Source organism: Apodemus sylvaticus, chromosome 2 (genome assembly GCF_947179515.1).
Source record: "Apodemus sylvaticus chromosome 2, mApoSyl1.1, whole genome shotgun sequence".
In the NCBI taxonomy this organism is placed as follows: Eukaryota; Metazoa; Chordata; class Mammalia; order Rodentia; family Muridae; genus Apodemus; species Apodemus sylvaticus.
In genome coordinates this window covers 26,120,776-26,147,262 of record NC_067473.1, presented here as the reverse complement: position 1 = coordinate 26,147,262, position 26,487 = coordinate 26,120,776, and the positions used below count along the sequence as shown (strand labels likewise).

Genomic DNA, 26,487 nt, shown 5'->3' with positions numbered 1-26,487 from the left:
GGTGGCGTGTTTGGTGGGGACATCCAACTGGAGATAAGGGAGAGGAGGAGGTATGGGGTATGGATCATTTGGAGGGTGTACAGGGGGTGGTGGGGTGGGGAATAAAATATGGAGTGTATAAAAATAACTCATTAATTAAAAAATGCACAAAGTGGCTTCAAAGAAAAGGAGTCAAGAGTTACAAATCAATCTTTCATTCATAAATAAATAAAAAAGAAGATTTAAAATGACATTTAATAAAAACAGTAAAAAGCATTAGCAAAAATGAAAAAGTAATAACAACATATAACATCCCAATAACCTAACAAATAGCAAAACAAAAAAAAACAGAACTTCAACCAAAAGTCTAACAGTAAATTATATGAAGCACAGTTCTCTCACTGTACTCTTAGGAACACAGAGGTACAGCCTGTTTCTCCTCTTGGACACTTGGTGGCAGGGCAGTCCTCAGTTCTCTCTCAAGGGGTGTTGTCAGAGCAGGAAAGCGAATGACATCCTGAATCAGCTGGCTCATTGGCTGGGTAGTTAGGGCCTATTCGCCCTGAGGAATTGAATTATGTAGAGGAAGATTCATCCAGGAAATTATGTGGTTGTTGAGGATGGTGCTCTGCAGGGGGCTCCTGAGGTGGGAAATCATTCTGCATGAGGCCCTCATCCTGGTCTGTGGAAATTTCAGCTCTTGCTACAGTTTCTGGGACCTGGAAGAGGAAGGCAGCTATTAAGACAGAGGCTTGGTGGGGACATAAATGTCAGCTGTCAGGCTTCTGCCTCCCACTACCTCAGCAGGAAAGTTATCATTGGTCTTTGAACTGACACCATTGCTGTTATAACTGCAGGCAGGGCAAAATATTCAACAACACTCACAAATACAAAGGCTGAAAAATGTCACTCAGACTTCTATCAGAGCAAACCAATAAATGGGCAATGGGAAGAGACTTCATTTTGTTCCCCCAAAAAAGCAGAATGTCACATGCCACCTGATCAATTAAAATGAGGAGCACTCAATGATGTTTCCATTTAGTTGTTATTCCTTCATGTTGTTTCCCACCTGGGAAGTCACATGACCCTTGCATGACCTCTGTCACAGGACCTAGCAGTTGCTAAAAGCTCTCCATGGCATCTCACCTATAATGAGCACATGTAGGAATGTGTCTGGTTATTCATCTGTCACCCTTATTGTACTGTAGTTTCAAGCAGAGCACCAAAGTACACTTGACAATAATTCAGTATATCACAAGAGCCTAATATCCCAGAATACTTGCACATAGACAGAGCAATGAACAACTACATTCCAGGAGGTCAGTGACTGCTTGAGCATGTAGATTAGAAAGGTGCTAGGTGAAAGCAAAGATGGATCCAATGGAAAAATGGTATAAAACAGTATTAGCCTGATTGAGTTGCTTGTCCCTACCTGATGTTGGGTTTGGAGGTTGCTGGTCTTCTCCTGTTCGTCTTTACCATTCATATTCAAGCCAACCAAGTATTTCTCTATGAGAGACCAGTCAAGAAGTACTTCCTTGCTCTCCTGCATCAGCATGACCCTCCTCTTCTTCACAAGCATCTTCTCCATGAGGAGCCGGCTATGCAGGTTGCTGGAAGCACACTCTGTATAGTAAGATCCTCCTCCATTCATACTTACAGGTCTCAACAACCCCACCAGGATCCAGGTTGCCATGAAGACCTAATACAATACATCTCAATGCATCCACCACAGCTGCACAAATAGCAAACAGCAACTTGAGGGAGTAAGGATTGCTGCAGCCCAAATACCAATAAGGGTCCACGTCTCTCCAAAAGAAAGGGGGATCTCCAACTATCCATGACAGCCCAATGCAATGGGGCAACATCTATTAGTAGGGGGCAAATACCATCAAAGAAGGTCAGTAGAACCAAAAGGAAGGCATTCTGTCCTTGTATTATATCACAGTCAGGTCTGTAAAACCCTGCCTGAGTACCAGAGGCCTAGCACTGCATAATAACCCTCTCATGAACTAAATCAGCTTTCTATCTAGAGACTTCTGAGTCGGCCTTCATAATACTGGGAGGGGTAACAGTCTCTTACAGACTTATAAAAAGTGAGTCCAAATCCCAAGGCACACTGTTGGCTAAACATCAGAAGGGATAGAACCAGACCTGCAGACTCTCCAGTCCAGAAAGAAAGGAAGGCAGAAATGGCCTTTCCACAACTGGTGGCCTCCCTCACTGGTACTTACCTATAGAAGTTAATCTCCTTCTTGAGCTCCTGGATGTACTCTTGGGCCTCAATCTTCTCCATCTCTATGTTGTGAAGAAATGACTTGATCTCCTCCTCCTTTAACTTCAGTTGTTCATACATTGAATTCAGCCTCTGGAAGGTCCTGATCCCAGGAACAGAGAACTCCATGAATGTGGATAGTTAAGAATACATCATCTCAGGCTGGGTCCTGTACTACCCCAGGCCCAGAAAACCACATTCTAGATTCTATATACTGGGATATTCTTCAGCTTTGGAAACTTGTTTTCCTGTCTCCGGGATAGCAGAAGCTAGTCATCCAGGTGTAGGGTGCCATGGATCCCTGTGTTCGCTCAGTAGGGCTGGAGATGCAGTCTAAACAGCTATAATCTCAAGAGCCTCGGCCACAGATCTTCGCCCACCAGAAACCTGTGGTTCTATATTTCCTATTTTCACAACAGGAATTCTAAATCCTGAGTACCTTATACCTTAGAGAGGGACATTACACATAATTGTGGAGATGAGGCCAGACATCATCACATCATTATAATCTGCCCAGGACAATAGCGTATGCTCTAAGAGCAAGAATTGACAAATGGGACCTCATAAGGTTACAGAGTTTCTGTAAGCAAAGGACACCATCAAGAGGACAGATCGGCAACCAACAAATTGGGAAAAGATCTTCACCAATCCTACATCAGATAGAGGGCTAATATCCAATATATATAAAGAACTCAAGAAGTTAGACTCCAGAAAACCAAACAACCCTATTAAAAAATGGGGTACAGAGTTAAACAAAGAATTCTCACCTGAAGAACTTCGGATGGCAGAGAAGCATCTTAAAAAATGCTCAACTTCATTAGTCATTAGGGAAATGCAAATCAAAACAACCCTAAGATTTCATCTTACACCAGTCAGAATGGCTAAGATTAAAAATTCAGGAGACAGCAGGTGTTGGAGAGGGTGTGGAGAAAGAGGAACACTCCTCCACTGCTGGTGGGGTTGCAAATTGGTACAACCACTCTGGAAATCAGTCTGGCGGTTCCTCTGAAAACTGGGCACCTCACTTCCAGAAGATCCTGCTATACCACTCCTGGGCATATATCCAGAGGATTCCCCACCATGTAATAAGGATACATGCTCTACTATGTTCATAGCAGCCCTATTTATAATTGCCAGATGCTGGAAAGAACCCAGGTATCCCTCAACAGAAGAGTGGATGCAAAAAATGTGGTATATCTACACAATGGAGTACTATTCAGCCATTAGAAACAATGAATTCATGAAATTCTTAGGCAAATGGATGGAGCTAGAGAACATCATACTAAGTGAGGTAACCCAGACTCAAAAGGTGAATCATGGTATGCACTCACTAATAAGTGGTTATTAACCTAGAAAACTGGAATACCCAAAACATAATCCACACATCAAATGAGATACAAGAAGAAAGGAGGAGTGGCCCCTGGTTCTGGAAAGACTCAGTGAAACAGTATTCGGCAAAACCAGAACGGGGAAGTGGGAAGGGGTGGGAGGGAGGACAGGGGAAGAGAAGGGACTATCGGGGAGTGGGGGGGCTAGTAAAGGGGAAATCATTTGAAATGTAAATAAATTATATCGAATAAAAAAATAAAAAAAATAAAAATCTGCCCAGGAGATACAAATGTATGAACGATTGTGACACCAGAGCCAAAGAACAGTGTTGATGGGGGCTCCCAGAGCTCAGCACTAACATATACTTGAAACTGTCTTACAGGTAAATCATCAAGACAAAACACAGACTTCTAGATTCCAAAGTGTGAAGGGCAATATAAACATACAAAGTGCATGCACAGGTAGGTGCATGTGCACACACACAGACACACAGAATTGGACACACATACAAGGAGAAATGGAAACAGAGTCAAAGAATGAGAGAGACAGAGATAGAAACAGAAGAGCACAATGAGATGCAGAAGAAATGCATGCAACATTTCTGTCTCAGAGTATAAGGCCTGTGAAGAGGAACAGGCAGAGCATCAGGCGTCTAGTCAAGCACTGAGATGAACAATGTAGACCAGGCCTCTCCATCTGCTTCCAGGAGCTTCCAGCACTCAGTCACCTGCCAGGCAATTACAAACACTCAGCACAAACTCACAGCTCCTACGCACTCACAAAGCCACCGCATGTCAAGGGCTTTCCAAATGCACTCTGGGACTCATTTTCCACTATTTCTATCCCTGAATTCTTCATTCCCACAACAAGTCCCTCTTTTCCTCTGGAGGGATCAGAAGAGGCCATTTACTACATCGCTCCTGAGCAAGCTTCAGGTTCAGCCTTTCTCTAAGAAGTATTTTGGGACATGAGGTTGGGCACAGGGACATTCTGGTGGTACAGTTTCCTAGAAAAGCCCTCCTTAAAAGGGTAAGACGAGGGTGACATTGCTGACCACAGACTGACACCACTGTGTTTGGAGCAGTGCATACCTCTTGTTCATGTCTCCCTCTGTGATGGAGATCAGGCGATCATTCACCTCGTTTCTCTCCTGGGTAATGAGCTGCAGCTCTGTGGTCAGCTTCTCCTCTTCCTTCTTGGCCTGCTTCTTGCTTAGGATAGTTGCAGGGGATGATGTCTGCCTGCCAGCCCCTGTAGGTAGAAGAACACAAGTGAACTTACATGGTGGGGACACAGAGTATAGACAGACAACCCTGAGACCTGTACAGAAGGACAACAGATCTAGAACCCAGTGACACCACACAGGGTTTGGTTCAGGCTTGAGATGCCTCCTCAGTGCATCTCAGATCTCCCATCACAGTATAGAGACCTGGAGATGTAAGCAGACAGGTGTGTCCTCTGTCTCCCTACACATGCTTAAGATGACCACAGAGATGGCTTTCATGGCTTATTAACATCTGCACAGGGTGCATCTTGGCTTCAGAGTCCTCAGTCCTGTGGTTATACAAGCCAGATAATAAATTCATGGTACACAAGTATATGAGTACTAGGAGATGTTCAAATCTCCTACCCTGTTACTTGATGCCCGGGACATGGGATTATAACATCATGCAGTGTGAGAACATGCTCAACACACTGATCAGATCCCCCTACTAAAACCCCAAATACCCCAGAAGTATCAATTGAATCACATCTCTGTCTGGGTGTATCCCCTGCTACAGATTTTTGTATGTAGTACAGAAATGCTTCCTACCCACAGCTGGTGATAAAGAAAGGTAGGGTTGGAACTGTCAGGGTGAGGAGAACATAAGGTCATGGCCTGGAGCACAATTCTCTCCCTGCTACTACTGTCAGATAGCCACTGAAGCTAAATGAAGCCATGAGAGTGAAGTGCAGTGATGCCCTGCCCTGAATTTGCATAGGTTAGACCCTCTGTGACTCCTGATGGTCTGAAGACTCTGAAGAAGGAAATGGAAGAAGACCTCAAAAAATGGGAAAACCTCCCATGCTCATGGATCGCCAGAATCAATATAGTTAAAATGGCCATTTTGCCAAAAGCAATATACAGATTCAATGCAATACCCATCAAAATCCCAACTCAATTCTTCACAGAGTTAGAAAAAGCAATTAACAAATTCATCTGGAATAACAAAAAACCCAGGATAGCTAAAACTATTCTCAGCAACAAAAGAAATTCTGGGGGAATCAGTATCCCTGACCTCAAGCAATACTACAGAGCAATAGTGTTAAAAACTGCATGGTATTGGTACAGTGACAGGCAGGCAGATCAATGGAACAGGATTGAAGATCCAGAAATGAACCCACACATCTATGGCCACTTGATCCTCGACAAAGAGGCTGAAAACATCCAATGGAAAAAAGATAGCCTTTTCAACAAATGGTGCTGGTTCAACTGGAGGTCAGCATGCAGAAGAATGTGAATTGTTCCATCTTTATCGCCTTGTACTAAGCTCAAATCCAAATGGATCAAGGACCTCCACATAAAGCCAGACACTCTGAAGTTAATAGAAAAGAAACTGGGGAAGACCCTTGAGGACATTGGTACAGGGAGAAAGTTTCTGAACAGAACACCAATAGCGTATGCTCTAAGATCAAGAATTGACAAATGGGACCTCATAAAATTACAAAGTTTCTGTACGGCAAAGGACACCATCAAAAGGACAAATCGGCAACCAACAAATTGGGAAAAGATCTTCACCAATCCTACATCAGATAGAGGGCTAATATCCAATATATATAAAGAACTTAAGAAGTTAGACTCCAGAAAACCAAACAACCCTATTAAAAAATGGGGTACAGAGTTAAACAGGAAATTCTCACCTGAAGAACTTCGGATGGCAGAGAAGCATCTTAAAAAATGCTCAACTTCGTTAGTCATTAGGGAAATGCAAATCAAAACAACCCTGAGATTTCACCTTACACCAGTTAGAATGGCTAAGATTAAAAATTCAGGAGACAGCAGGTGTTGGAGAGGGTGTGGAGAAAGAGGAACACTCCTCCACTGCTGGTGGGGTTGCAAATTGGTACAACCACTCTGGAAATCAGTCTGGTGGTTCCTCCGAAAACTGGGCACCTCACTTCCAGAAGATCCTGCTATACCACTCCTGGGCATATACCCAGAGGATTCCCCAACTTGTAATAAGGATACATGCTCTACTATGTTCATAGCAGCCCTATTTATAATTGCCAGATGCTGGAAAGAACCCAGGTATCCCTCAACAGAAGAGTGGATGCAAAAAAATGTGGTATATCTACACAATGGAGTACTATTCAGCCATTAGAAACAATGAATTCATGAAATTCTTAGGCAAATGGATGGAGCTAGAAAACATCATACTAAGTGAGGTAACCCAGACTGAAAAGTTGAGTCATGATATGCACTCACTAATAAATGGATATTAACCTAGAAAACTGGAATACCCCAAACATAATCCATACATCAAATGAGGTACAAGAAGAAAGGAGGAGTGGCCCCTTGTTCTAGAAAGACTCAGTGAAGAAGTATAGGGCAAAACCAGAACGGGGAAGTGGGAAGGGGTTGGTGGGAGGACAGGGGGAGAGAAGGGGGCTTATGGGACTTTCGGGGAGTGGGGGGCTAGAAAAGGGGAAATCATTTGAAATGTAAATAAAAATATATTGAATAAAAAAAAAGAAAAGAAAACCCAGCTCTCTTCCAGTGACTAGTACTGACCTAAGAGTCCTAGGAGCCCCACTTGTAAGCCTAGCTATGAGAAAGTGGAAGCAGGAATGTTTGAGCTGAAGGTTAACCTGGAAAGCCAGGTAGAGGACAACATGGAATATTTGAGACACTGTTTCAGGAAACAACACTGAAAAATACTATACACCCAAGGCCTCAGCTACAAATCCTTGTTTATTATAAAGAACTTACCATTCTCTCTTTACCAGTCTTTCATTCTGGGAAGATGGAGAAGTAGAGATGATTTTTCTTTTCTAAAGATTTTGTTCTATTGTTCCCTGGGTCCAGATTAATAACAAATGAAAGTGGTTATGACTTTTTGAACTACTGAGTATTATCCACTGCTGCTGGCATGATACTGTGCCAATGACAATCTCTAGCTTCCCTGAGTGCTGCTGCCCCATTATGAAATACCAAGTGCTGAGGCTACAGCCCAGTGATCCTTTCAAGGGGATAGACAGAGTCATCAGAGATACTCCACTTCCATGTCCTGAGATTAAATCAAGCAGACACAATGGGGACCTAGTATTCTAATTAGCCATACATCCTTCTCCCACTCCCATGTTTCTTAGTTCAGTACAGGACAGAGTTCATGCACCTTTATCCCAGATTTATCTTGATTTATTTCCCCAGAGCCCAGACCTTTTAGAAAATTGGGTGTAGTCAAGCAATTGCTGCCCTCAATAAGATTTGAATATCATTGCCCTGCGGTCTGAGGTCACTACCATCTTGGCTCCTGTGACCAAGCAGCCAGCTCAGCCAGAAATGCAGGGAAGATGAGAGTGAAAGATTGCTTGGGACACAGCCCTCCTGGGTTCCTTCTGCACGTAGGAACTGGGCAGCTCTACAGGTGTCTGGCCACGTATCCTGCAAGGGAGCATCTGACTTGCATGGAGTCCTGCACTTAGAGGGAGAGAGCCCTGCTTTCAGAGACCTGTGCCACATCTGACAAGGGGAAGATCTCACTTCCTGACACTCTCTAGAGAACTGGCAGGAGCAGGTTAATCGCCACTGCCCTGTTCCATTAGATGTGGTAGACATGTGCCACATCTGACAAGAAGAAGACCTTGCCTCCTGATACTCTCCCGAGAACTGGCAGGAGCAAGTCATTTGGCAAGAATCATCCAGCACCCATTGAGGCCCAGAGCTGCTCACTCACTACCTGGGCACTGAGAAGGCTGAGCAGCACTGCTCAGGCCCCTCCTTTCAGGTAAAAAAACACAGTCTCTGTTCTCCTTAGGAGCGCCTGTTGAGGCCCCAAACTTGTCTAAACATGGTAAGGTCATGCTGTTATTTTCCCTAATGATACAATTCTTCTTGATAAGGATTGCCCCCTTCCATATCTGTAGCAAACTTGTCATATCACAGCCATCTATATCATGTAATATGCCTCTCAGTCATGGATATAAAACAAAAGAAAAATCTTGATTCAGAGCAGAGTCATGCTGACCATGTACCATGGAATGTTCTGTATGTTGTGAGGTTTGTTAATCTTATTAATTTCTACATCTATATACTTCCCATAGCCCCATGAAATTCAAGGTCAGTATTACTATTATGTCTAAAATAGCTTGAGTCAGGGTCCATATAGGGCAGCATTTCCAGCCTGTGTGCATGAGCTCTTGTGGTTTTTACACGGAGCTGGCCCTGAGAGATAGGTAGTGCATATTATTGATCTGTTGCCCTGATTGGTCAGTCTTGAAGTATGCATTCAATAAACCATCCCTGTTTAGCTGGATTCAGGGTTTTTTTATTTTTAGTTATTGGTTTTTTGAGTGAACCTTGGACAAGAACCCTTCCATTTCGCAGCACTTAGGAGTGTGAGCCAAGGTCAGGAATGGTGATATCTTGCAATACATTATGTGACAGTAGGATGGGTGATTTAACCCTTGTGATAAGGATCAGGGGTGTCCTTGGTGCTTTTTAGGTCCCTATCGGCCTTGTGCAACACCTTCAAGAGCCCAGTTCTGATTTTCCTTGGGACCATTTTGTTCCCATGATGATGCCCTCAGACGTGCCTGGGAACAACCAGAACAATTGACAGAGAGCTGGATTTCTATAATGAAGGTAACATTGCCAACTTATGTTGCAGGATATTTGTTTTGATGGCAAACTATAAGAGTGTGTTATTTACTGAAAACAAACAAAGAAAACATTTTACAGTTTAGCCCAGCCCTAGCACAGACCTTTAACCCAAGAGCTTTCGGTTTATTTTACTTTCTTGCCCTGTGACTCAGCCCTAGCACACACCTATATTGTAAAGCAAAAGAAAGTCAACTCCAGGTCAAGAGGCAGAGCAAGTAACCCTTGAAAGGGTAAGGATATAAGTAAACCAAAGGAAGGTCTTTAAGTTGAAAGATATTGAGGACAGAGTGGAGTGGGAGGGTCAGGTGAGGGCTTGACCTCTCTGACCTGGCAGGTTTTCACCCCCAGCATCTGGCTCCTGAGTCTTCATTGTTAAAATTAAATGACTGGCATATGTGTATTTTTTAAATGTATTTATTATTAATTATTCCACTTGATTACATCTTAAATAATATACCACTTCCTGCTTACCCCTCCAACAACCCCTCAAACAACATCTGCCCTTTCCCACTCCCCTGTGCCTGTATGAGGGTGCTCCCCCACTCACCCATCCTCTCCTGACCTACTGCTTCCACATCATACCCTAGGGCATCAAACTTCCACAGTACTAAGTGCCTCTCCTCCATTGCTGTCAGGCAAGGCCATCCTCTGCTACAATGTATCTAGAGGTAAAGATCCCTCCCTGAACACTTCTCAGTTTGTAGTCTAGTCATTGGGATCACGAGGTGGTCCTGGCTGCAGATGTTGTTCTTCCAACAGTGTTTCCATTCCCCTCTGCTGCTCCAGCTTTTCTCTCAGCTCCCCACCAGATTCCCTGAGCTCAGTCTAATGGTTGGCTCCAGTGGTCAGCTGCTCGCCAACCTTCTGTAAGAACCTTCACAAGAGGATCCTGTCAGCAAGCACCTCTTTACCACAGCAACAGTGTCTGGTTTGGTGTCTGCAGACATGATTTATCCCCAGGTAGGGCAGTGCGTGGGTGGCCCTTCCTTCCGTCTCTGGACTATTAGCAGTCCCTGCTCTTTTGCTCAGGAACATTTCTGGGTTACAAATTTTGAAATGAGTTGGTGGGACCATCCCTTGAAGGAGGGTGGTCCCTGGGGATCGTGGGAGTGTGGGGAGGTGTTCCTATCCACTGGAGGTGGTCTCTACAGGTTCTATCTCTCCCTTCTCTGTGCATTTCAGCTAAAGTCATCCCCTTTGGGTCCTGGGAGCCTCATGTTTACCTGTTGTCTGTGTCCCTCAGGTGACTATCCCCAGTTCCTCACCCTCCCTGCTATATATTTTTGTTCTATTTCCAGACCCTCTGTACCTACCTCCTATCCTCACCAGTACCTGAGACTGCCCCCTTATATCCACCCCCCTCTTCTCCTCCCAGGTCTCCTCTACCTCCACCTCCCAACATCATCCTGTTATGTCCACAATGCAGGACTGAAGCAGCCATGCCCTGGTCTCCCTTCCTTCTAAGCTCCATAGTGTCTGTGGGTTGTATCATGTGCATTGTGAAGTTTAGAGCAAATATCCACTTATCAGCAAACACATAACATGTGAGTTACTTTGTGTCTGGGTTCCCTCACTCAGGATGATATTTTCTAGTTCTATCCATTTGCCTGCAAATTGTAAGAAGTCATTGGGTTTTTTTTTTTTATTTCTTAGTAGTACTCCATTCTGTAACCATATTTTCTGTATCCATTCTTCTGTAGAGGGACATCGGAGTTCTTTTTAGCTTCTGGCTATTATAAATAAGTCTGCTATGAACATAGTAGAAAATGTGTCCTTGTTATGTGTTGGAATATTTTTTGGGTATATGCCCTGTAGTGGCAAAGCTAGGTCTTCAGGTAAAACTATTTCTAATAATGTTAGACACTGCCAGATTGATTTCTGAAGTTGTTTTACTTGCTTGCAGTCCCACCAAAAATGGAGGATTGTTCCTTTATATACACAGCCTGGCTATCATCTGCTGTCACCTGTGCGGTGGATTCTCAAAGTTGTTTTGATTTGTATTTCCCTGTTGACCAAAGATATTGAACATTTCTTTAAGTACTTCTCAGGCATTCTCTGAGATTTCTCTGTTTAACTCAATACTCCTCTTTTTTCATAGGGTTATTTGGTTCTCTCTGCAGTCTAACTTGTTGAGTTCTCTGTATATTTTAGATATGTGCCCTCTATCAGATATAGGGTTGGTAAAAAACAAAATTACTCAATCTGTAGGTTGCTGTTTTGTCTTATTGACAGTGTCCTTTGCCTTACAGAAGTTTTGCAATTTTGTGAAGTGCCATTTGTCTGTATTTGATCTTAAAGCATAAGGCATTGGTATTCTGTCCAGGATGGTCTTCCTTTTGCCTTTGTGTTCAAGGCTCTTCCCCACTTTCTCTTCTATTAGATTAGATTGGGAATGAATCTTCACCTACCCTACATCCGACAGATGGTGGAATCTTGAATGCAACAACATTCCAAATAGGCTAGAAGAAATTCAAATGTGAGTGTGGTCAAGCCCCCAAATGCCTGCCGGTGAACAGCTGTGGACTGGACGACCCTCTAAATATTAGTAGCTCCCAAGCTTCCAGATATACATACCTGTTTAATGCTTTGAAATACACATTAAACAAATATTATGAGGTTAGAACTAGTAAAGGGGTCTGTCTGTCCTGATTTCTCATGTTGGTAATTTTTTTCAAATCTGTGGCTCATGTCTTCCTCCTGTCTTCTCCCTCTGCGCATTGGCCTGAAAGATTTTACTAGCCCCCATAGCTTCAATCACCTAAACAGGCCAGGTTTTTCTCCTATGTTTGAGACATGGTATTGTCTGTTAGATGTAGAATTACCTCAAACATCTCAGGTCCAGCACTTCACTCTATCATTATTCTTAGTTCCTGTTCAGGTATTGATCATTTGCAGATTAAATTCAGATACTCACAGAAATTAGAGGCCATTACAGGAAAGCCATCTTTGTTTAAGTAACACCTAAAGCATACTTGAAGGAAATGTGTAGATGTGCAGAAAGGCCTCAATAGGTTGACCATTCTAAAACAGCAAATATTTAAAGAGGGTGGGAAGAAGGAGAACTGCATACAAGCATGATGACTTGAACCTCAGATCCCAGAATCCACAAAGGCTTGAATGTGCTTGTGGGCATCTGCAGCCCCAGCGCTCCTACAGAAAGAAAGCTGGCAGAGACAGGAGAGTCCCTCGAAACTTATGGATCAGCCAGCCTGGCACACGGAGCAGCAGGTGACAAGAGAGCCTGTCTCAAAGAACGTAGAAGATGAGCCAGAGGTTGTGTCCCATCATTGTGTCTTCTTTCTACCACATATGTGTAATGGCACATGTGTGCCTACACTCACATTCACAAGAAAAGAATAAAACAAGAAAACAAAAAACTAAGCTATAAGGAGATAATACCAGCTGTGGCCATATGACCATTTACAGAAATGAGGAGTATAAATGTCATGAGTGATTTTGTCCCATTTTGTTAAGGATACATTTGTACATGTATACATAGGATAGATGTCTATGTGTGCCTATGTGTGTCTTCTTGTATGTAACATCCATGTTTTCCTTCCATTCCTTTTATTATATAACATAGCATTGAGTTGATATGAGTACTTAAGTTTTTAATCTGTTAGCATATTTAAACTGTAAACATTCCAAAAGGGACTTCACTAATTTTTCTTGGAGAATAATTAATGTGCTTTGGTTGTATGGGGATAGTTATATCATGTTAGGTAAAATTACAATACCATTGTCTTTTTGTTTGTTTTAGGACAGGTTCTCATAGATACCCAGATTGTTTTATATAAGAAAGGATCAGTATCTATGTAGCTCGGGATAGCTTTGACCTTCTGAACTGCTTAGTGAACATCCCAACTTTAAGCACTACATCTGTGTACCATCATGTCCAACTTATGTGGGGCTGGGACTCAAACCAGGGCTTCATACCTGCCAGGAAAGCACCTCCCAGTTATGCTACATTCCAAGCACTTTTATTGTTTTTATTTGGAAATTAAGTGACTTATGCCCAGCCTCCTGTGCCCCTGCCAAGATCACAGCTTCTGGCAGGGAGAGCCACTGGATCCCAGGACTCCATAGTGTGGTAATCTCCATGGAGAAGGAGGCAACAGCAGGCCTCTTTGGAGAAAGACACAGGTCCGGTCCTCTTTACCCTCCCCGGTCCCCAGTCCCACTGCCCTAGGAACCTGCCTAGTACCAGAAAGTCAGGAAGGCACCATCAGCCACTGACTCCAGACCCTAGTGTAGCACCCTGCTGCTTCCAGGCTCTTCCCTGTCCCTTCAAGTCTCTGGGCATTGAGGAGGCAGAGAATTCTAGGTGCAACCTTTTGACATTGTTGACTGCTAAGTCACCCTGGAGAACAAAGTCGCATAAAGAAAGTTAAGATTTTACAGTTTTGTGTTTGCCCAGTATCCATAGCTGCTCTCAGCAGCAGGTTGGACTAGTCTGAGCAGTTAATGATTCAAACTCTTGACCAAGTAATTTATGTCTAATAAAATATCTCCATGAGGGGGTGGTGTTCGGGGGAGGGGGTGAGGGGAAAAATGGATCAATTGGCATTCTACTATATTCTTAACTTCACTTGAACCAGCACTATTTCATGGAAATGCTGTCTTTATTCCACTGGATGGTTTTAGCTTCTTTGTCAAAGATCAAGTGACCATAGGTGTGTGGGTTCAATTCTGGATCATCAGTTCTATTCCATTGAACTACTGGCCTGTGCCTGTTCCAATGCGATGCAGTTTTTGTCAATATTGCTCTATAACATAGTTTGAGGCCACGGATAGTGATTCCACCAGAAGTTCTTTTATTGTTGAGAATAGTTTTCATTATCTTGTGTGTGTGTGTGTGTGTGTGTGTTATTCCAAATGAATCTGAGAAATTCTCTTTCTAACTCTGAAGGATTGACTTGGAATTTCCTGGAGTTTGTAGTAAACCTGTAGATTGCAAGATTGTGAGATGTCATTTTACTCTGTCAATCATGCTAATCCCTGAGCTTGGGACATTTTTCCATCTTTTAGTTCTTTGATTCCTTTCTTCAGGGATTTGAAATTCTTGCCAAACAGATTTTTCACTTGCTTCATTAGAGGTTTAGAGTCATAACAAGATATTTTATATTATTTGTGACTATTGTGAAAGGTATAATTTCCCTAATATCTTACTCAGCCAATTTATACTTTGAGTAGAGGCATGCCTGATGATTTGGTAGAATTAATTTTACATCCAGCCACTTTGCTGAAGTTGCAGGATCTCTCTGGTAGAAATTTTGGGGTCCCTTTAGTATACTATCATATCAACTGAAAAGAGTGATATTTTGACTTCTTCCTTTCCAATTTGTGTCCTTTTGTCCTCCTTGTGTTGTCTTATTGCTCTAGCTAGAACTTCAAGTACTATTTTGAATAGGTAGGGCCTTGCCTTGTCCCTGATTTTAATGGGATTGCTTTGATCTTTTACCCATTTAGTTTGAGGTTGGCTATTGGTTTGCTGTATATTGCTTTTCTTATATTTAGGTATGAAGCGTGAATTCATGATCTCTCCAATACTTTTAACATGAACGGGTGTTGTTTTTTGTCCAGTGCTTTTTCAGCATTCAATGAGATAATCATGTGGTTATTATCTTTGAGTTTGTTTATAGAGTGGATTACATTGATGGATTCCCGTACATTGAACCATCCCTGCATTCCTGGATGAAGCCTACTTAATCAAGGTGAGTGATTGTTTTGATGTGGTCCTTGATTCAGTTTGTGAGAGTTTTATTGAGTATTTTTGCATTGATATTCATAACTGAAATCGGTCTGAAGTTTTCTTTCTTTTTTGGTTCTGTTTATGGTTTTGGAATCAGTATAAATGTGTCTTCATAGACTGAATTCGGTGATGTTCCTTTTGTTTCTGTTTTTTGGAAAGCATTTGATAAGTATTGGTAGTAGATCTTTTTCGAAGTTCTGATAGAATTCTGCACTAAAATCATCTGTCCCTGGATATTTTTGCTTGCAGGACTTTTAATGACTGCTTCTATTTCTCTTGGGGGGTATGGTGCTATATAGATGGTTTATCCTGATTTAATTTTAGTAAGTGGTATCTGTTGAGAAAAATTATCTACTTCATCCAGATTTTCCACTTTTGTTGAATGTATTCCTTTTTAGTAGAATCTGAATCTGAGTAGAATTTTTTTGTATTTCCCCAGTTTCTGTTATTATTTCTTCCATTTTATTTCTTATTTTGTTAATTTGGATAGTGTGCCCTCTAGTTAGTCTGGCTAAGGAATTATCTATCTTGTTGATTTTCTCAAAGAATCAGCTCCTGGTTTTGTTGATTCTTGGTATAATTCTGTTTCTTTCTTTTTGGTTGATTTGCATCCTTAATTTCATTATTTCCTGCCCTCTACTCCTCTTGAGTGTGTTTGCTTCTTTTTGTTCTAGAGCTTTCAGATGATCACTTAAGCTTTTAGAGTAAGATCTCTCTAATTTCCTTATAGAGGAACTCAGGGCTATAAATTTTCCTCTTTGCATTTCTTAAAGTCCTTAAAGTTCCTATTCATCCTACTACTAAGTTATAATAATTCATGTTGGAGTGGGCTTCAGGAACAGCTTAGCTGCTAAGACCACAGGTTGGTCTAGTAGAGGACATGTGTTTAGTTCCCAGAACCAGTTTCAGGGAATCCGGTGCCTCTTCTGATCTTAGTGTACACTAGGTCCCATATGCAGTGTACATATATACATACATACAGGTAAACACTCATAACATAAAAAGTAAAAATAGAAATACAACTTGTTGTTGGCCATGGTGGCACATGCCTATGATTCCAGCATTTGTGAGGCAGAGGCAATGGATCTCAGTGCTCCAGGCCATCCAGGGCTACAGTGTATTGAGACCCTGCCTCCAAAACTAAACAAGTTGAGGATAAAAGGCAATGGGGTGGGGGACAAAAGATGTCCACTGATAATGAGCCTTTTGCTAATTCAAGTGTGATTTTACCATTTACTCCTCTTGGATGTATTTGCTTCTTTTTGTTCTAGAGCTTTCAGGTGTACTGTCAAGCTTCTAGTGTATGTTCTCTTCATTTTCTTTATGGATGCACTCAGATCTTTGAGTGTTATTCTTAGCACTGCATTCATTGTGTCCCATAAGTTTGGAGATATTGTGTCTTCATCTTCATTAAATTCTATAATGTTTTCTTATTTCTTCCTTGACCAAGTTATCATTGAGTAGGGTATAGTTCAGCTTCCACATGTATGTGGGATTTCTGTTGTTTTTGTTGCCATTGAAGACCAGCTTTAGACTCTGGTGATCCAATAGGATACATGGAATTATTTAAATTTTCTTGTATCAGGTGTAGCTTGTTTTGTGATCGAGAGGATGGTCAACTTTGGAGCAGGTACCATGAGGTGCTGAGAAGATATATTCTTCTGGTTTATGATAAAATATTCTTTTGCTGTCTGTTATAACATGGTCAATAACTGCTGTTAGTTTCATTCTCTATCTGTTTAGTTTGAGTTTCCATGATCTGTCCAATGATGAGGACGTGGTGTTGAAGTCTCCCACTATTATTGTGTGAGATGCAATTCATGATTTGAGCTTTAGTAAAGTTTATTTTATGAATGTGGGTGCCTATTCATTTGTAACATATATGTTCACCCAGGGAAATTTAGAGTTGCAGTTTGAGAAGCTGTGTTTTTGTCTTGCTTTAATCTGGGACTTTCTCAGTATGACATTTTTTAAATGGTGGTATATATCTTGTGATATTAGATGCCTGTGATTTACATCTTTTGATTTTATAGGGGATTACACTTTAGAGATTGTGTGTATGTAAGAAGAGACTTTGAATTTTGGACTTTTAACATTTTTGAACCTCTTATGATCTATGGGACCTCTGAGTTGGATTAAGAATATTTTCTGTTTTGCTATGGATAGGTATGGCCACAATAGACTCATCCATTTGATCAAGTTTATGTTAGCCAGGGAGTGAAATGTGTGGTTTCAATAAGCTTGACCAAGGAAATACCACTGTTAAAAGTTGTGGCCTCCTTGTTGTAGGTGTGTGACAGTGAGATTGGTCTTTGAGACCCTCCATGTAGCTATAAACTAGACAGTCTTTTGTTTGCATGCAGAAGAAGACACAGCTCTTTCTTACAGCTCCTCCAGTGTCATACCATCTTGGACTCTGCTCTATTCTCAATGATGATAATGGACTAATGGACTGAACCTTGGAACCTGTCACCTAGTCCCAATTAAATGTTTCCTCTTATAACAAAGCTGCTTTGGTCGTTGTGTCTTTTCACAGTAAAGGAAAACCAAACTAAGACACTGGGATTTTTGTTTATCCATATGAACAGAAGAAGGGCTCTATCAAGACCTGTAATTAGTTGTGTTGAGATTTTGATAGGAATGTATTGTATCTTTAAGTTGCTTTCCCTCAGATGTCCATTTTCTCTATGGTAATCCTTGTTAACTCTGACCATGGGAGCTCTTTCCTTCTCATGATAATTTTTTCCAGAATTTTCTTTGTTTGGTTCTCTTTGTTTCTACTTGATTGATTTCAGCCCTAAGTTTGATGATTTCCTGTCTTCTACTGCTCCTGGGTGAATTAACCTTTTTGTTCCAGGCCATTCAGGTGTGTCCTTAAGGTGCTAATGTATGCTCTTTCCAGTTTCTTTTTGGAGGCACTCAGGGCTATGAGTTTTCCTCTGAGCACTGCTTTCATTGTGTCCCATAATTTGGGTATGTTGTGCCTCTATTTTCTTTAAATTCTAAACAGTCTTTGATTTCTTTCTTCCTTGACCAAGGTGTCATTGAGTATTGTTCAGCTTCCCTGTGTATGTGGGCTTTCTGTTATTTTTGTTGCTATTGAGGACAACTCTTACTCCATAGTGATCTGATAGGAGGTATGGGATTATTTTGATCTTCTTATATCTGTTGAGGTATGTCGTGTGACCAATTATATGGTCGATTTTGGAGAAAGTACCATGAGGTGCTGAGGAAAATATATATTCTTTGGCTTTAGGATAAAATGTTCTCTCTATATATATCTGTTAAATCTAATTGGTCTGAAACTTCAGTTTGTTTCACTGTGTCCCTGTTTAGTTTCTGCTTTCCTGATCAGTTCATTGAGAAGAGTGGGGTGTTGAAGTCACCCACAACTATTGTGTCAGGTGCAATGTGTGATTTGAGCTTAGTAAAGATTCTTTGACAAATGAGTGTGCACTTGCATTTGGAGCATAGATTTGAAAATCTTGTCTTATAGGTCTTTCATTGCTTCCATAAACTTATACCACAATACATTTTAATAATTCTGGGTGTTGTATGTTGTGGCTTTCCTAATTTTTTCAGCTTCTTTATCCTTTCAATAAAAACAGCTACTGACTTTTTAAAGTTCATTATGAATCAAGAGACTTTCCCTGTAGGTGTTTATCAGGTATAGTTCTTTTGTACATCTTTAGGAATCACTTAAGTATACTATCATATCATGTGTAAATAGCAATACTTTGACATTGTTCCTTATCTTTTGTATGCCCTTGAGGTCATTTTGTTGTCTGATTGTTCTAGGTAGAAATTCATGGGCTATAATAAATAGACAGGAGCTGCAGTCTCCATTCTAATAGAGTTCTATATTTTAGGAGTAGGAGAATACATGACAGCAGGGAGCGAGTATGTCAGTGATTACATCCTAAAGTGTGTATCCATGGGAGAAGCCACATTATTCATACAAAAGACCATTGTCTTGTATACCCTAGTGGGCTTTGAAATCAGTCTATAGCCAGGCTTCCTGGGGCTTACAGAGATCCATCTGTGATTGTGAGGTCTATGTCTACAGGATAGGACAGAAAACCTGAATAAGTAATATGGTCTCAAAAGTGAGGAGTTACAAATAAATTTTTATTCATCAGAAATACATTTCAAAAACAGGCTTTTAAAGATAATTACTATAAACAGTGAAAAGCATAAGGAAAAAAGGCAATAACAATAATATATAATATCCAATAACATAACAAGTAACAAAACAGCAAAAAAAAACCAAACAGCAATCAAAACTCTAACAGTAAATTCTATGAACCAGAGTTCTCTCACTACACTTTCAGCAACAGGGACATACAGTCTGTTTCTTCTCTTGGACATGTGGTGGCAGGGCAGCCACCTCAGTTCTCCCCCAAGGGGTATTGTTTGTACAGGAAAGGGAATAAATTCCTGAATTGATTGGCTCACTGGCTAGGTAGTTAGGGCCTATTCAACCTGAGAAATTGAATTATGTGGTAGAAGACTCATCCAAGGAATTTTGTGGCTGTTGAGGATGGAGCTCATCAGGGGCTTCCTGAGGTGGTAACTCATTCTGCAGGAGGCGCTCTTCCTGGGCTGTGGAAATTTCAGCTCTTACTACACTCTCTGAATCCTAGAAGAGGAAGGCAGTTATTAAGACAGAGGCTTGTTGGGAACCTAAATGTCAGCTGTCAGGCTGCTGCCTACCACCCTCTCAACAGGAATGTTACCATTGATCTTTTAACTGACACCATTGCTGTTATAAGTGCAGGCACAGCAAAATATCCAGCAACACTAACCTATTACATGAGCTGACAAGCTGCTACTCATTTTTATCAGGCCACACCAAGAAATGGGCAATTGGGAGAGACCTCACTGGGTTACAGGAGGAAAGGAAAATGCCACATGCCACACAGATCAAAGACAAGGAGAATAACATATTTCTTATTAGTGTTTGAATTTTAATCCTGCAAGTTGCTAACCACTTGGGAAATCATATGACCGTTGCATGCCCTCTGTCACAGGATGCTGAACTTACTCAAAGCTCTGCAAAGCAGCCCACATATCATGAGCAGGTGTAGGAATGCTGCATGATATTGATCTATCACCCTTACTGGTCTTCAGAATAAACAGGAGTACAAAGGTATACTTGCCATATTTCAGCTTATCTCAAGAGGTTCACAACCCAGAATGTGCATAGCCCTAGCAATGATCAACTGCATTCCATGAGGTGGGTGACTGCTTGGGACTGTGTGTTAGAATGGTGCAGTGTGAAAGCAAAGATGGATGCAGTGGGAAAATGTTATCAGTCAGTATAAGCCAGGCTGAGCTGCTTGTACCTACATGATGTTGTTGGCCCTGGAGGATGCTGGTCTTGTCCTGTTCATCTTTAACATTCAGGTTCAAGTCAATCAGGTATTGCTGAATGATGGTCCAATCAGCATGTACTTCCTTGTTCTCCTGCTTCAGTGCGACCAATCTCTTATTCATAATGTTCTTCTGCATCAGGAGCCGGCTGTGCAGGTTGCTAGAGACAAAATCTTCATGATAAGATCCTGCAGGCTCCCTCTCCCATTCCTACATCAAGGTCCCATTAACCCCACCAGGACCTAGGTTCCCAGGAATACCTAATGCAATACATATCAATACATTCTAGAGAGGTACACAAACAGCAAATAGCAACTTGAGGGAAGAAATAAATGATTGCTGCAGCCCAAACTCCAATAAGGTTGCATGTCTCTCCAAAAGAACAAGGTATCTGAAACTATCCATGACAGCCCAATGCATTTCAGCAACATCAATTAGTAGGTTGCAGATACCCTCAATGTAGTCAGTAGAATCATGAGGAGGGCATTGTATCCTTTTGTTAGATCACATTTAGCTCTGTAAAACCATGCCTGAGTCCCACAGACCTAGAACTGTACCATAACCCTCTCATGATCTGAATCACTCTTCTAATGAGAGGCTCCTGATGATGCCTGTACAATGTCAGGATGAGTAACATTCTCTTACAGACTTTGAAACTGACAGGAGAAGTCCCAAGGCACAGTGATGGCTAAAAGGCAGAAGGGATAGAATCAGACCTGCAGACTCTGCAGTCCAGGAACAAAGGAAGTCAGAAATGGCCATTCCACACCTGGTGACCTCCATGAACAGTACTTACCGATAGAAGTTAATCTCCTTCTTGAGATCCTGGAAGGTCTGTTTGGCCTCAATGTTCTCCTTCTCTAAGGTGTGTAGAAATGTCATAATCTCCTAATGGATTTGGTGTGTAGTATGGCCTGTCCCCAGGAAGATAGAACTCCATGAACATGTGCTTCTTTTTTAAAACACCTTTTCAGAAACCAAGACACATACACACCTACGTATTATATATATATATATATATATATATATATATATATATATATATATATATATATATATATATATATATATATATATATATATAGTAATTTTGAGACAAGGTTTCTCCATGTAGCCTTGGCTGTACTGCAACTCACTCTGTAGACAAGGCTGGCCTCAAACTCAGAAATCCATCTGCCACTGCATCTCAAATGCTGGGAATACAGGTGTGTGCTATCATAGCCTGGCTGAAAATGTGTTTCTTTTTTTTTTATTTGATATATTTTTTTTATTTACATTTCAAATGTTTTCCCCTTTTCTGGCTTACCACTCCCCAAAAGTCCCATAAGCCCTCTTGCCTCCCCCTACTCCCTCCTCCACCCCTTCCCACTTCCCTGTTCTGATATTGCCCCATACTGCTACTGCATTCCATAACCAGGGGCCACTCCTCTAAGAACACATGAACACAGACTGGTTCTTGTACTCCCAGCACAGGAAGGTCAATTCCTGGATTCTACATGCTGGATCTTTTGCATCTTTGGAAACTTTTTATCCTTTCCCAAGGACAGCATAAGCTATATATCCAGATGGAGGGTGCCCTGGCTCCCTGTATTTACTCATTAGCTCTGGACGGGCAGTCTAGCGCCTTATGCCCTCAATAGCCTAGGCTACAGGTCATTGCCAACTAGACACCTGTGATTATATTTTCCCTGTTTTGACAACACGGATTATAATTCCTGGATTCAGAGGCAGAAATTACACATAATTTTTTAGATGAGACCAGACATAACCAATGCTTATTATCTACCCAAAAGGTGCAACTGTTTACATAAATGTCCTCATAAAGAGAAGGAACAGTGCTATTTAAAGTGGGGGCTCCCAGTCATCAGGACTCACATCACCTTGAAGCTGCATGTAAATCCTCATCTAATACACAGACCAGAAGATTCCAAAGTGTGGAGGTAAATATAAACATATGAAACAGAAGCACTTGTATGCACACGTGGAAGCAAATAGACTTATAGACGGGCACTCACAAATTAGGAGAAAAGGACACAGAGCAAGAGAATGAGAAATAAAGACAGAGACAGAATCAGAGAGAACAGAATGAGAATCAGCAGACGTATGTGCAACAATATGGTCTCAGAGTACCCTGGATGTCACAGATCCCTGAATTTAAAAGAGTAGAGAGAAATATTAAACATGAAAAAAATTAATTCACAAGAGGCACCACAATCATGTACACACACAGAAACAGATATACACACATGTATACAATGTGTGTACACAAATGTAAGGAAAAAAAGAGACAGAGTAACAGAAAGAGAGAGAGAGAGAATCAGAGACAGAAGCAGAGAGAATACAAGATGCAGAAGAAATGCATGCAACATTATAGTCTCAGAGTATAAGTCACTCAGAGAAAGAGGAACAGGCAGAGCCTCAGGTGTCTAGTCAAGCACTGAGATGAACAATGTGGGACCAGGCCCCTCCATCTGCATCTAGCAGTTTCCAGCACTCAGTCACCTGCCAGTCCAGTACACACACTCACCACAAACTCTCAGCTCCCAGAACCTCACAAAATCACCTCCTTTCAAGGGCTTTCCAAAAGCACTCTGGGAACTCACTGACCATTGCCTCTATCCCTGAATTCTTCACTCAGATTGCAATTCCACTTTTGACCTGGAGGAAGCAGAAGAATCCATTTCCCATCTTACTCCTGAACAAGCTTCAGGTTCTGTCTCTCCTCTAAGAAGTATTTAGGGACATGAGGTTTGACCCTGGGATATTATGAAGATACACCTTCCTATGATCAACCACCTTAAAAAGACAAGTGTGGCATTTTAGTCTCCAGGTGAACACCACAGCATTTGGAGCAATGCATACCTCTTGTTCATGGCTCCCTCTGTGACATAGATCAAGCGATCTCTCAGCTCATTTCTCTCCTGGGTAACGAGCTGCAGTGCTCTGGTCAGCCTCTTCTCTTCCTCCTTGGCCTGCTTCTTGCTTAGAACAGTTGCAGGGGATGATGTCTGCCTGCCAGCCCCTGTAGGTAAAAGAACACAAGTGAACTTAAATGTTGGGAATGCATAGAGTGTAGACAGTCTACTCTGAGGCTTATAAAGTAGACCACAGGCCTAGAACCTAGTGACACCACACAGAGTTTCGTCCAGGCTTTAGATGCATCCTCAGTGGATCTCAGTTCTCCCATCACTCTATAGAGACTAGGAGATGTAAGCAGCCATGTGTGCCCTCTGTCTCCCTATGTATTCTTATGATGACCACAGAGATGGCTTCTCCTGTCTTATGACCAAATGCACAGAGTGAAACTTGGCTTCAGAGTCCTTAGTCCTCTGGTTTCACAAGTCACACTATAAATTCACTATTCACAAGTACTTGAGTGCTGTATGATGTTAAGATCTCCTATCCTGTTACTCTAGGCCCAGGAAATGGCCTTAAAACATCCTGCAGGGGGAGAACACCGAGATTTATTTCCTCTATTGAAACAACAAACACTCAAGAAGTGGCCACAGGATCGAATCTCTGCTGGGTTTATCAACTCTGATAGGTCTTTGGTTACAGTACAATTATTCCTGCCACCCAGAACCAGTGGGAAAGCTAAGGTGGGAACTTTGAGGGAGAGGAAGTCAGAGTAGTTCTGAGAACAAGAGATTAGCAGCACAAATCTCTCCCTGGTACTATTGTCAGAGAAGCTGAAGCTAGAAGCATGGTAGTGAAGGCAGTGATGTCCTTCCCTTAATTGGTGTAGGTTAGATCCTCTGTGACTTCTGATGCTCTCATTTTGTCCCCAAGTAACAACCACCATACTCAGTGAAAGTGAAGAATTGGAACTTGCTAGAAAGGGCAGCTCGGGCCACCCTGCCAGGAAGCTCAATATCCACTTCCCAGTACTTACTCCACATTCTCCATGACCACCTCCTTTGTCCTTCATTACTCTCAGATGAAAGGCCAGCTCCCTTCCTCCTCTCTCTAGTCTCTCTCCCATCCACATTGGTTCTCTGAAATAGTTTTCTGAGTCGGGCAAACATGTCTATCAGTGTATCCTCTAGACACTGACTGAGAAACCACAATGCTCTGCTGTTGCTACAACACTGGTGACATCACAGCTCATGCCAAGAACTCTCCGGAAGATTATAGAATGTTCAAGAAGGGACTGCTGATGTCATGGGTTACATACAGCCTTGGCTCCCTGCTAATGTTCTCACTGTACTGAACATGAAGTTTAAGTGCTCTTTCCTGAAGACTCTCCTGGGGCATAGCCACTGAGCCCATCTTCCTTCCAAGGCCATGGTTTACTTAGCCTTATTTTCCATCACCTCAGTAATCCCTGTGTTTCTAACTGAGGGTTTCCTTTTCAAACCCTTCTCAGAAATGTCTCATCCTTTCTCAAATTTTCCTCAATCAGCAATATGAACCTTTAAAAATGTACTGAGAAATAACTCCAGTTCTAAAGTGCAGTCAAAAGTTCTCCTGTCTTTGGTACAGGTGCATGAAATTAAATCCAGGCAGAGCCTGCAGGGCAGGTTAATATGTGCATGTGTGTTAGGGGCTACACTCATGATATCTTGTGCTTACCTTTTTTAAAGCTGCCCCTAGATGACTTAAGAGAGAGAGAGAGAGAGAGAGAGAGAGAGAGAGAGAGAGAGAGAGAGGCAGTCCTCATGATTCTGGCAAGAGACTAGAGATCAGTTGACAGAGGAAAGTAAAATATTGGAGCCACCAATGGAAAGGCCCTCAGGCAGAGTATGAGAGTCTCATCTCTGCACCATTGTCACCAAGGGAGGATTGCTAATAGCCCTCTATAATCTATAAAATAAGATTATGTCAGAACAAAATAAAATAGTCAAAATTGGTAAGGGTGTATGAAAATATAATAGATGTATGTTAGTGCACAGAGCAAGGGCCTAACATCTTGTGCTTGGGTTCATGATCGGCCCCACAAACCAGAAAAACACCTATCTCAAATAAATAGGGATGGATTAATGAATGTAGACCATAATACTGATTGAACAGGACCACCTATTAGATTTTGGGATCTGAGCCATGGCTACAAACATCTATATTCATCAACTTCTAAAGCAAAAAAACAAAAACAAACAAACAAACAAACAAACAGAAAACCCAAAATACATGTAGCTTCTATGAAGTTGTAGGAAGTGTCCAGAGCTCATTTCTGATTAGGTCATTTTAGATATAAGAGTGTATATTGACCATTAATTTGATGGGTCCTATGTAAATTGTGTTGAAAATGATAAGTTTAACAAACGTCATAAAGAACATAAGAGTATGTGTCAACATGACCTTCCTCTGGGACAAGTTACTTTTCTGTGTCAGTGATTTGGCAGGCACATTATAGCAGCAATCGAACTAGGGAGCTGACATAGAACAAAATGTCTGTAGCTACACTGGTGGGTACACACCTCAGCATTAGAAAACCCAGGTTTCTGTCAGTGACTAGTCCTGTCCTACCATTCCTAGGAGCCCCACTTGTAAGCCTAACAAGAGTAAAGTGGATTATCTGAGGTGAAGGTTAGCCTGGGAGGCCAGGTAGATAATGAAATGGAATTTTTACGACTCGGTTTCAGAGAAAACACTGAAACACACTCTCCATTCAAGGCCTCATCTACCAATCTTTGTCTATTTTAATGAACTTACCATTTTCTCTCTGCAAGTGTTTCTAGCTGGGAAGATGGAGAAGGGGAAATGTTCTTTCTTTTCTAAGGATTTTGTTCTCTCTTTCCCTGGGTTCACATTAAGAAATGAAGTAGGTTTATGGGAAATATGGGGAGAGGGGATCTGGTAAAGGGGAAATCATTTGGAATGTAAACAAAGAATATAGAAAATAAAAATATTAAAAAAAAAGAAATAATGAGAGTGTATATCACCATCTGAACAACTGAGTATTATCCACTGCTGCTA

At 41.6% G+C, this 26,487-nt stretch overlaps 1 protein-coding gene across 1 annotated transcript; it reads right to left on the bottom strand.

The window, feature by feature from the left end:
• Nucleotides 1-554: 554 nt before the first annotated feature.
• On the bottom strand, nucleotides 555-24,596 carry LOC127677797 (disks large homolog 5-like). The gene is made up of 5 exons (XM_052172793.1): nucleotides 24,464-24,596; nucleotides 4,675-4,834; nucleotides 2,214-2,357; nucleotides 1,412-1,592; nucleotides 555-698 (listed from the first exon to the last, which is right to left on the bottom strand). Exons 1-5 carry the CDS (start codon nucleotides 24,594-24,596, stop codon nucleotides 555-557), a joined length of 762 nt encoding a protein of 253 aa, XP_052028753.1.
• Nucleotides 24,597-26,487: the final 1,891 nt, after the last annotated feature.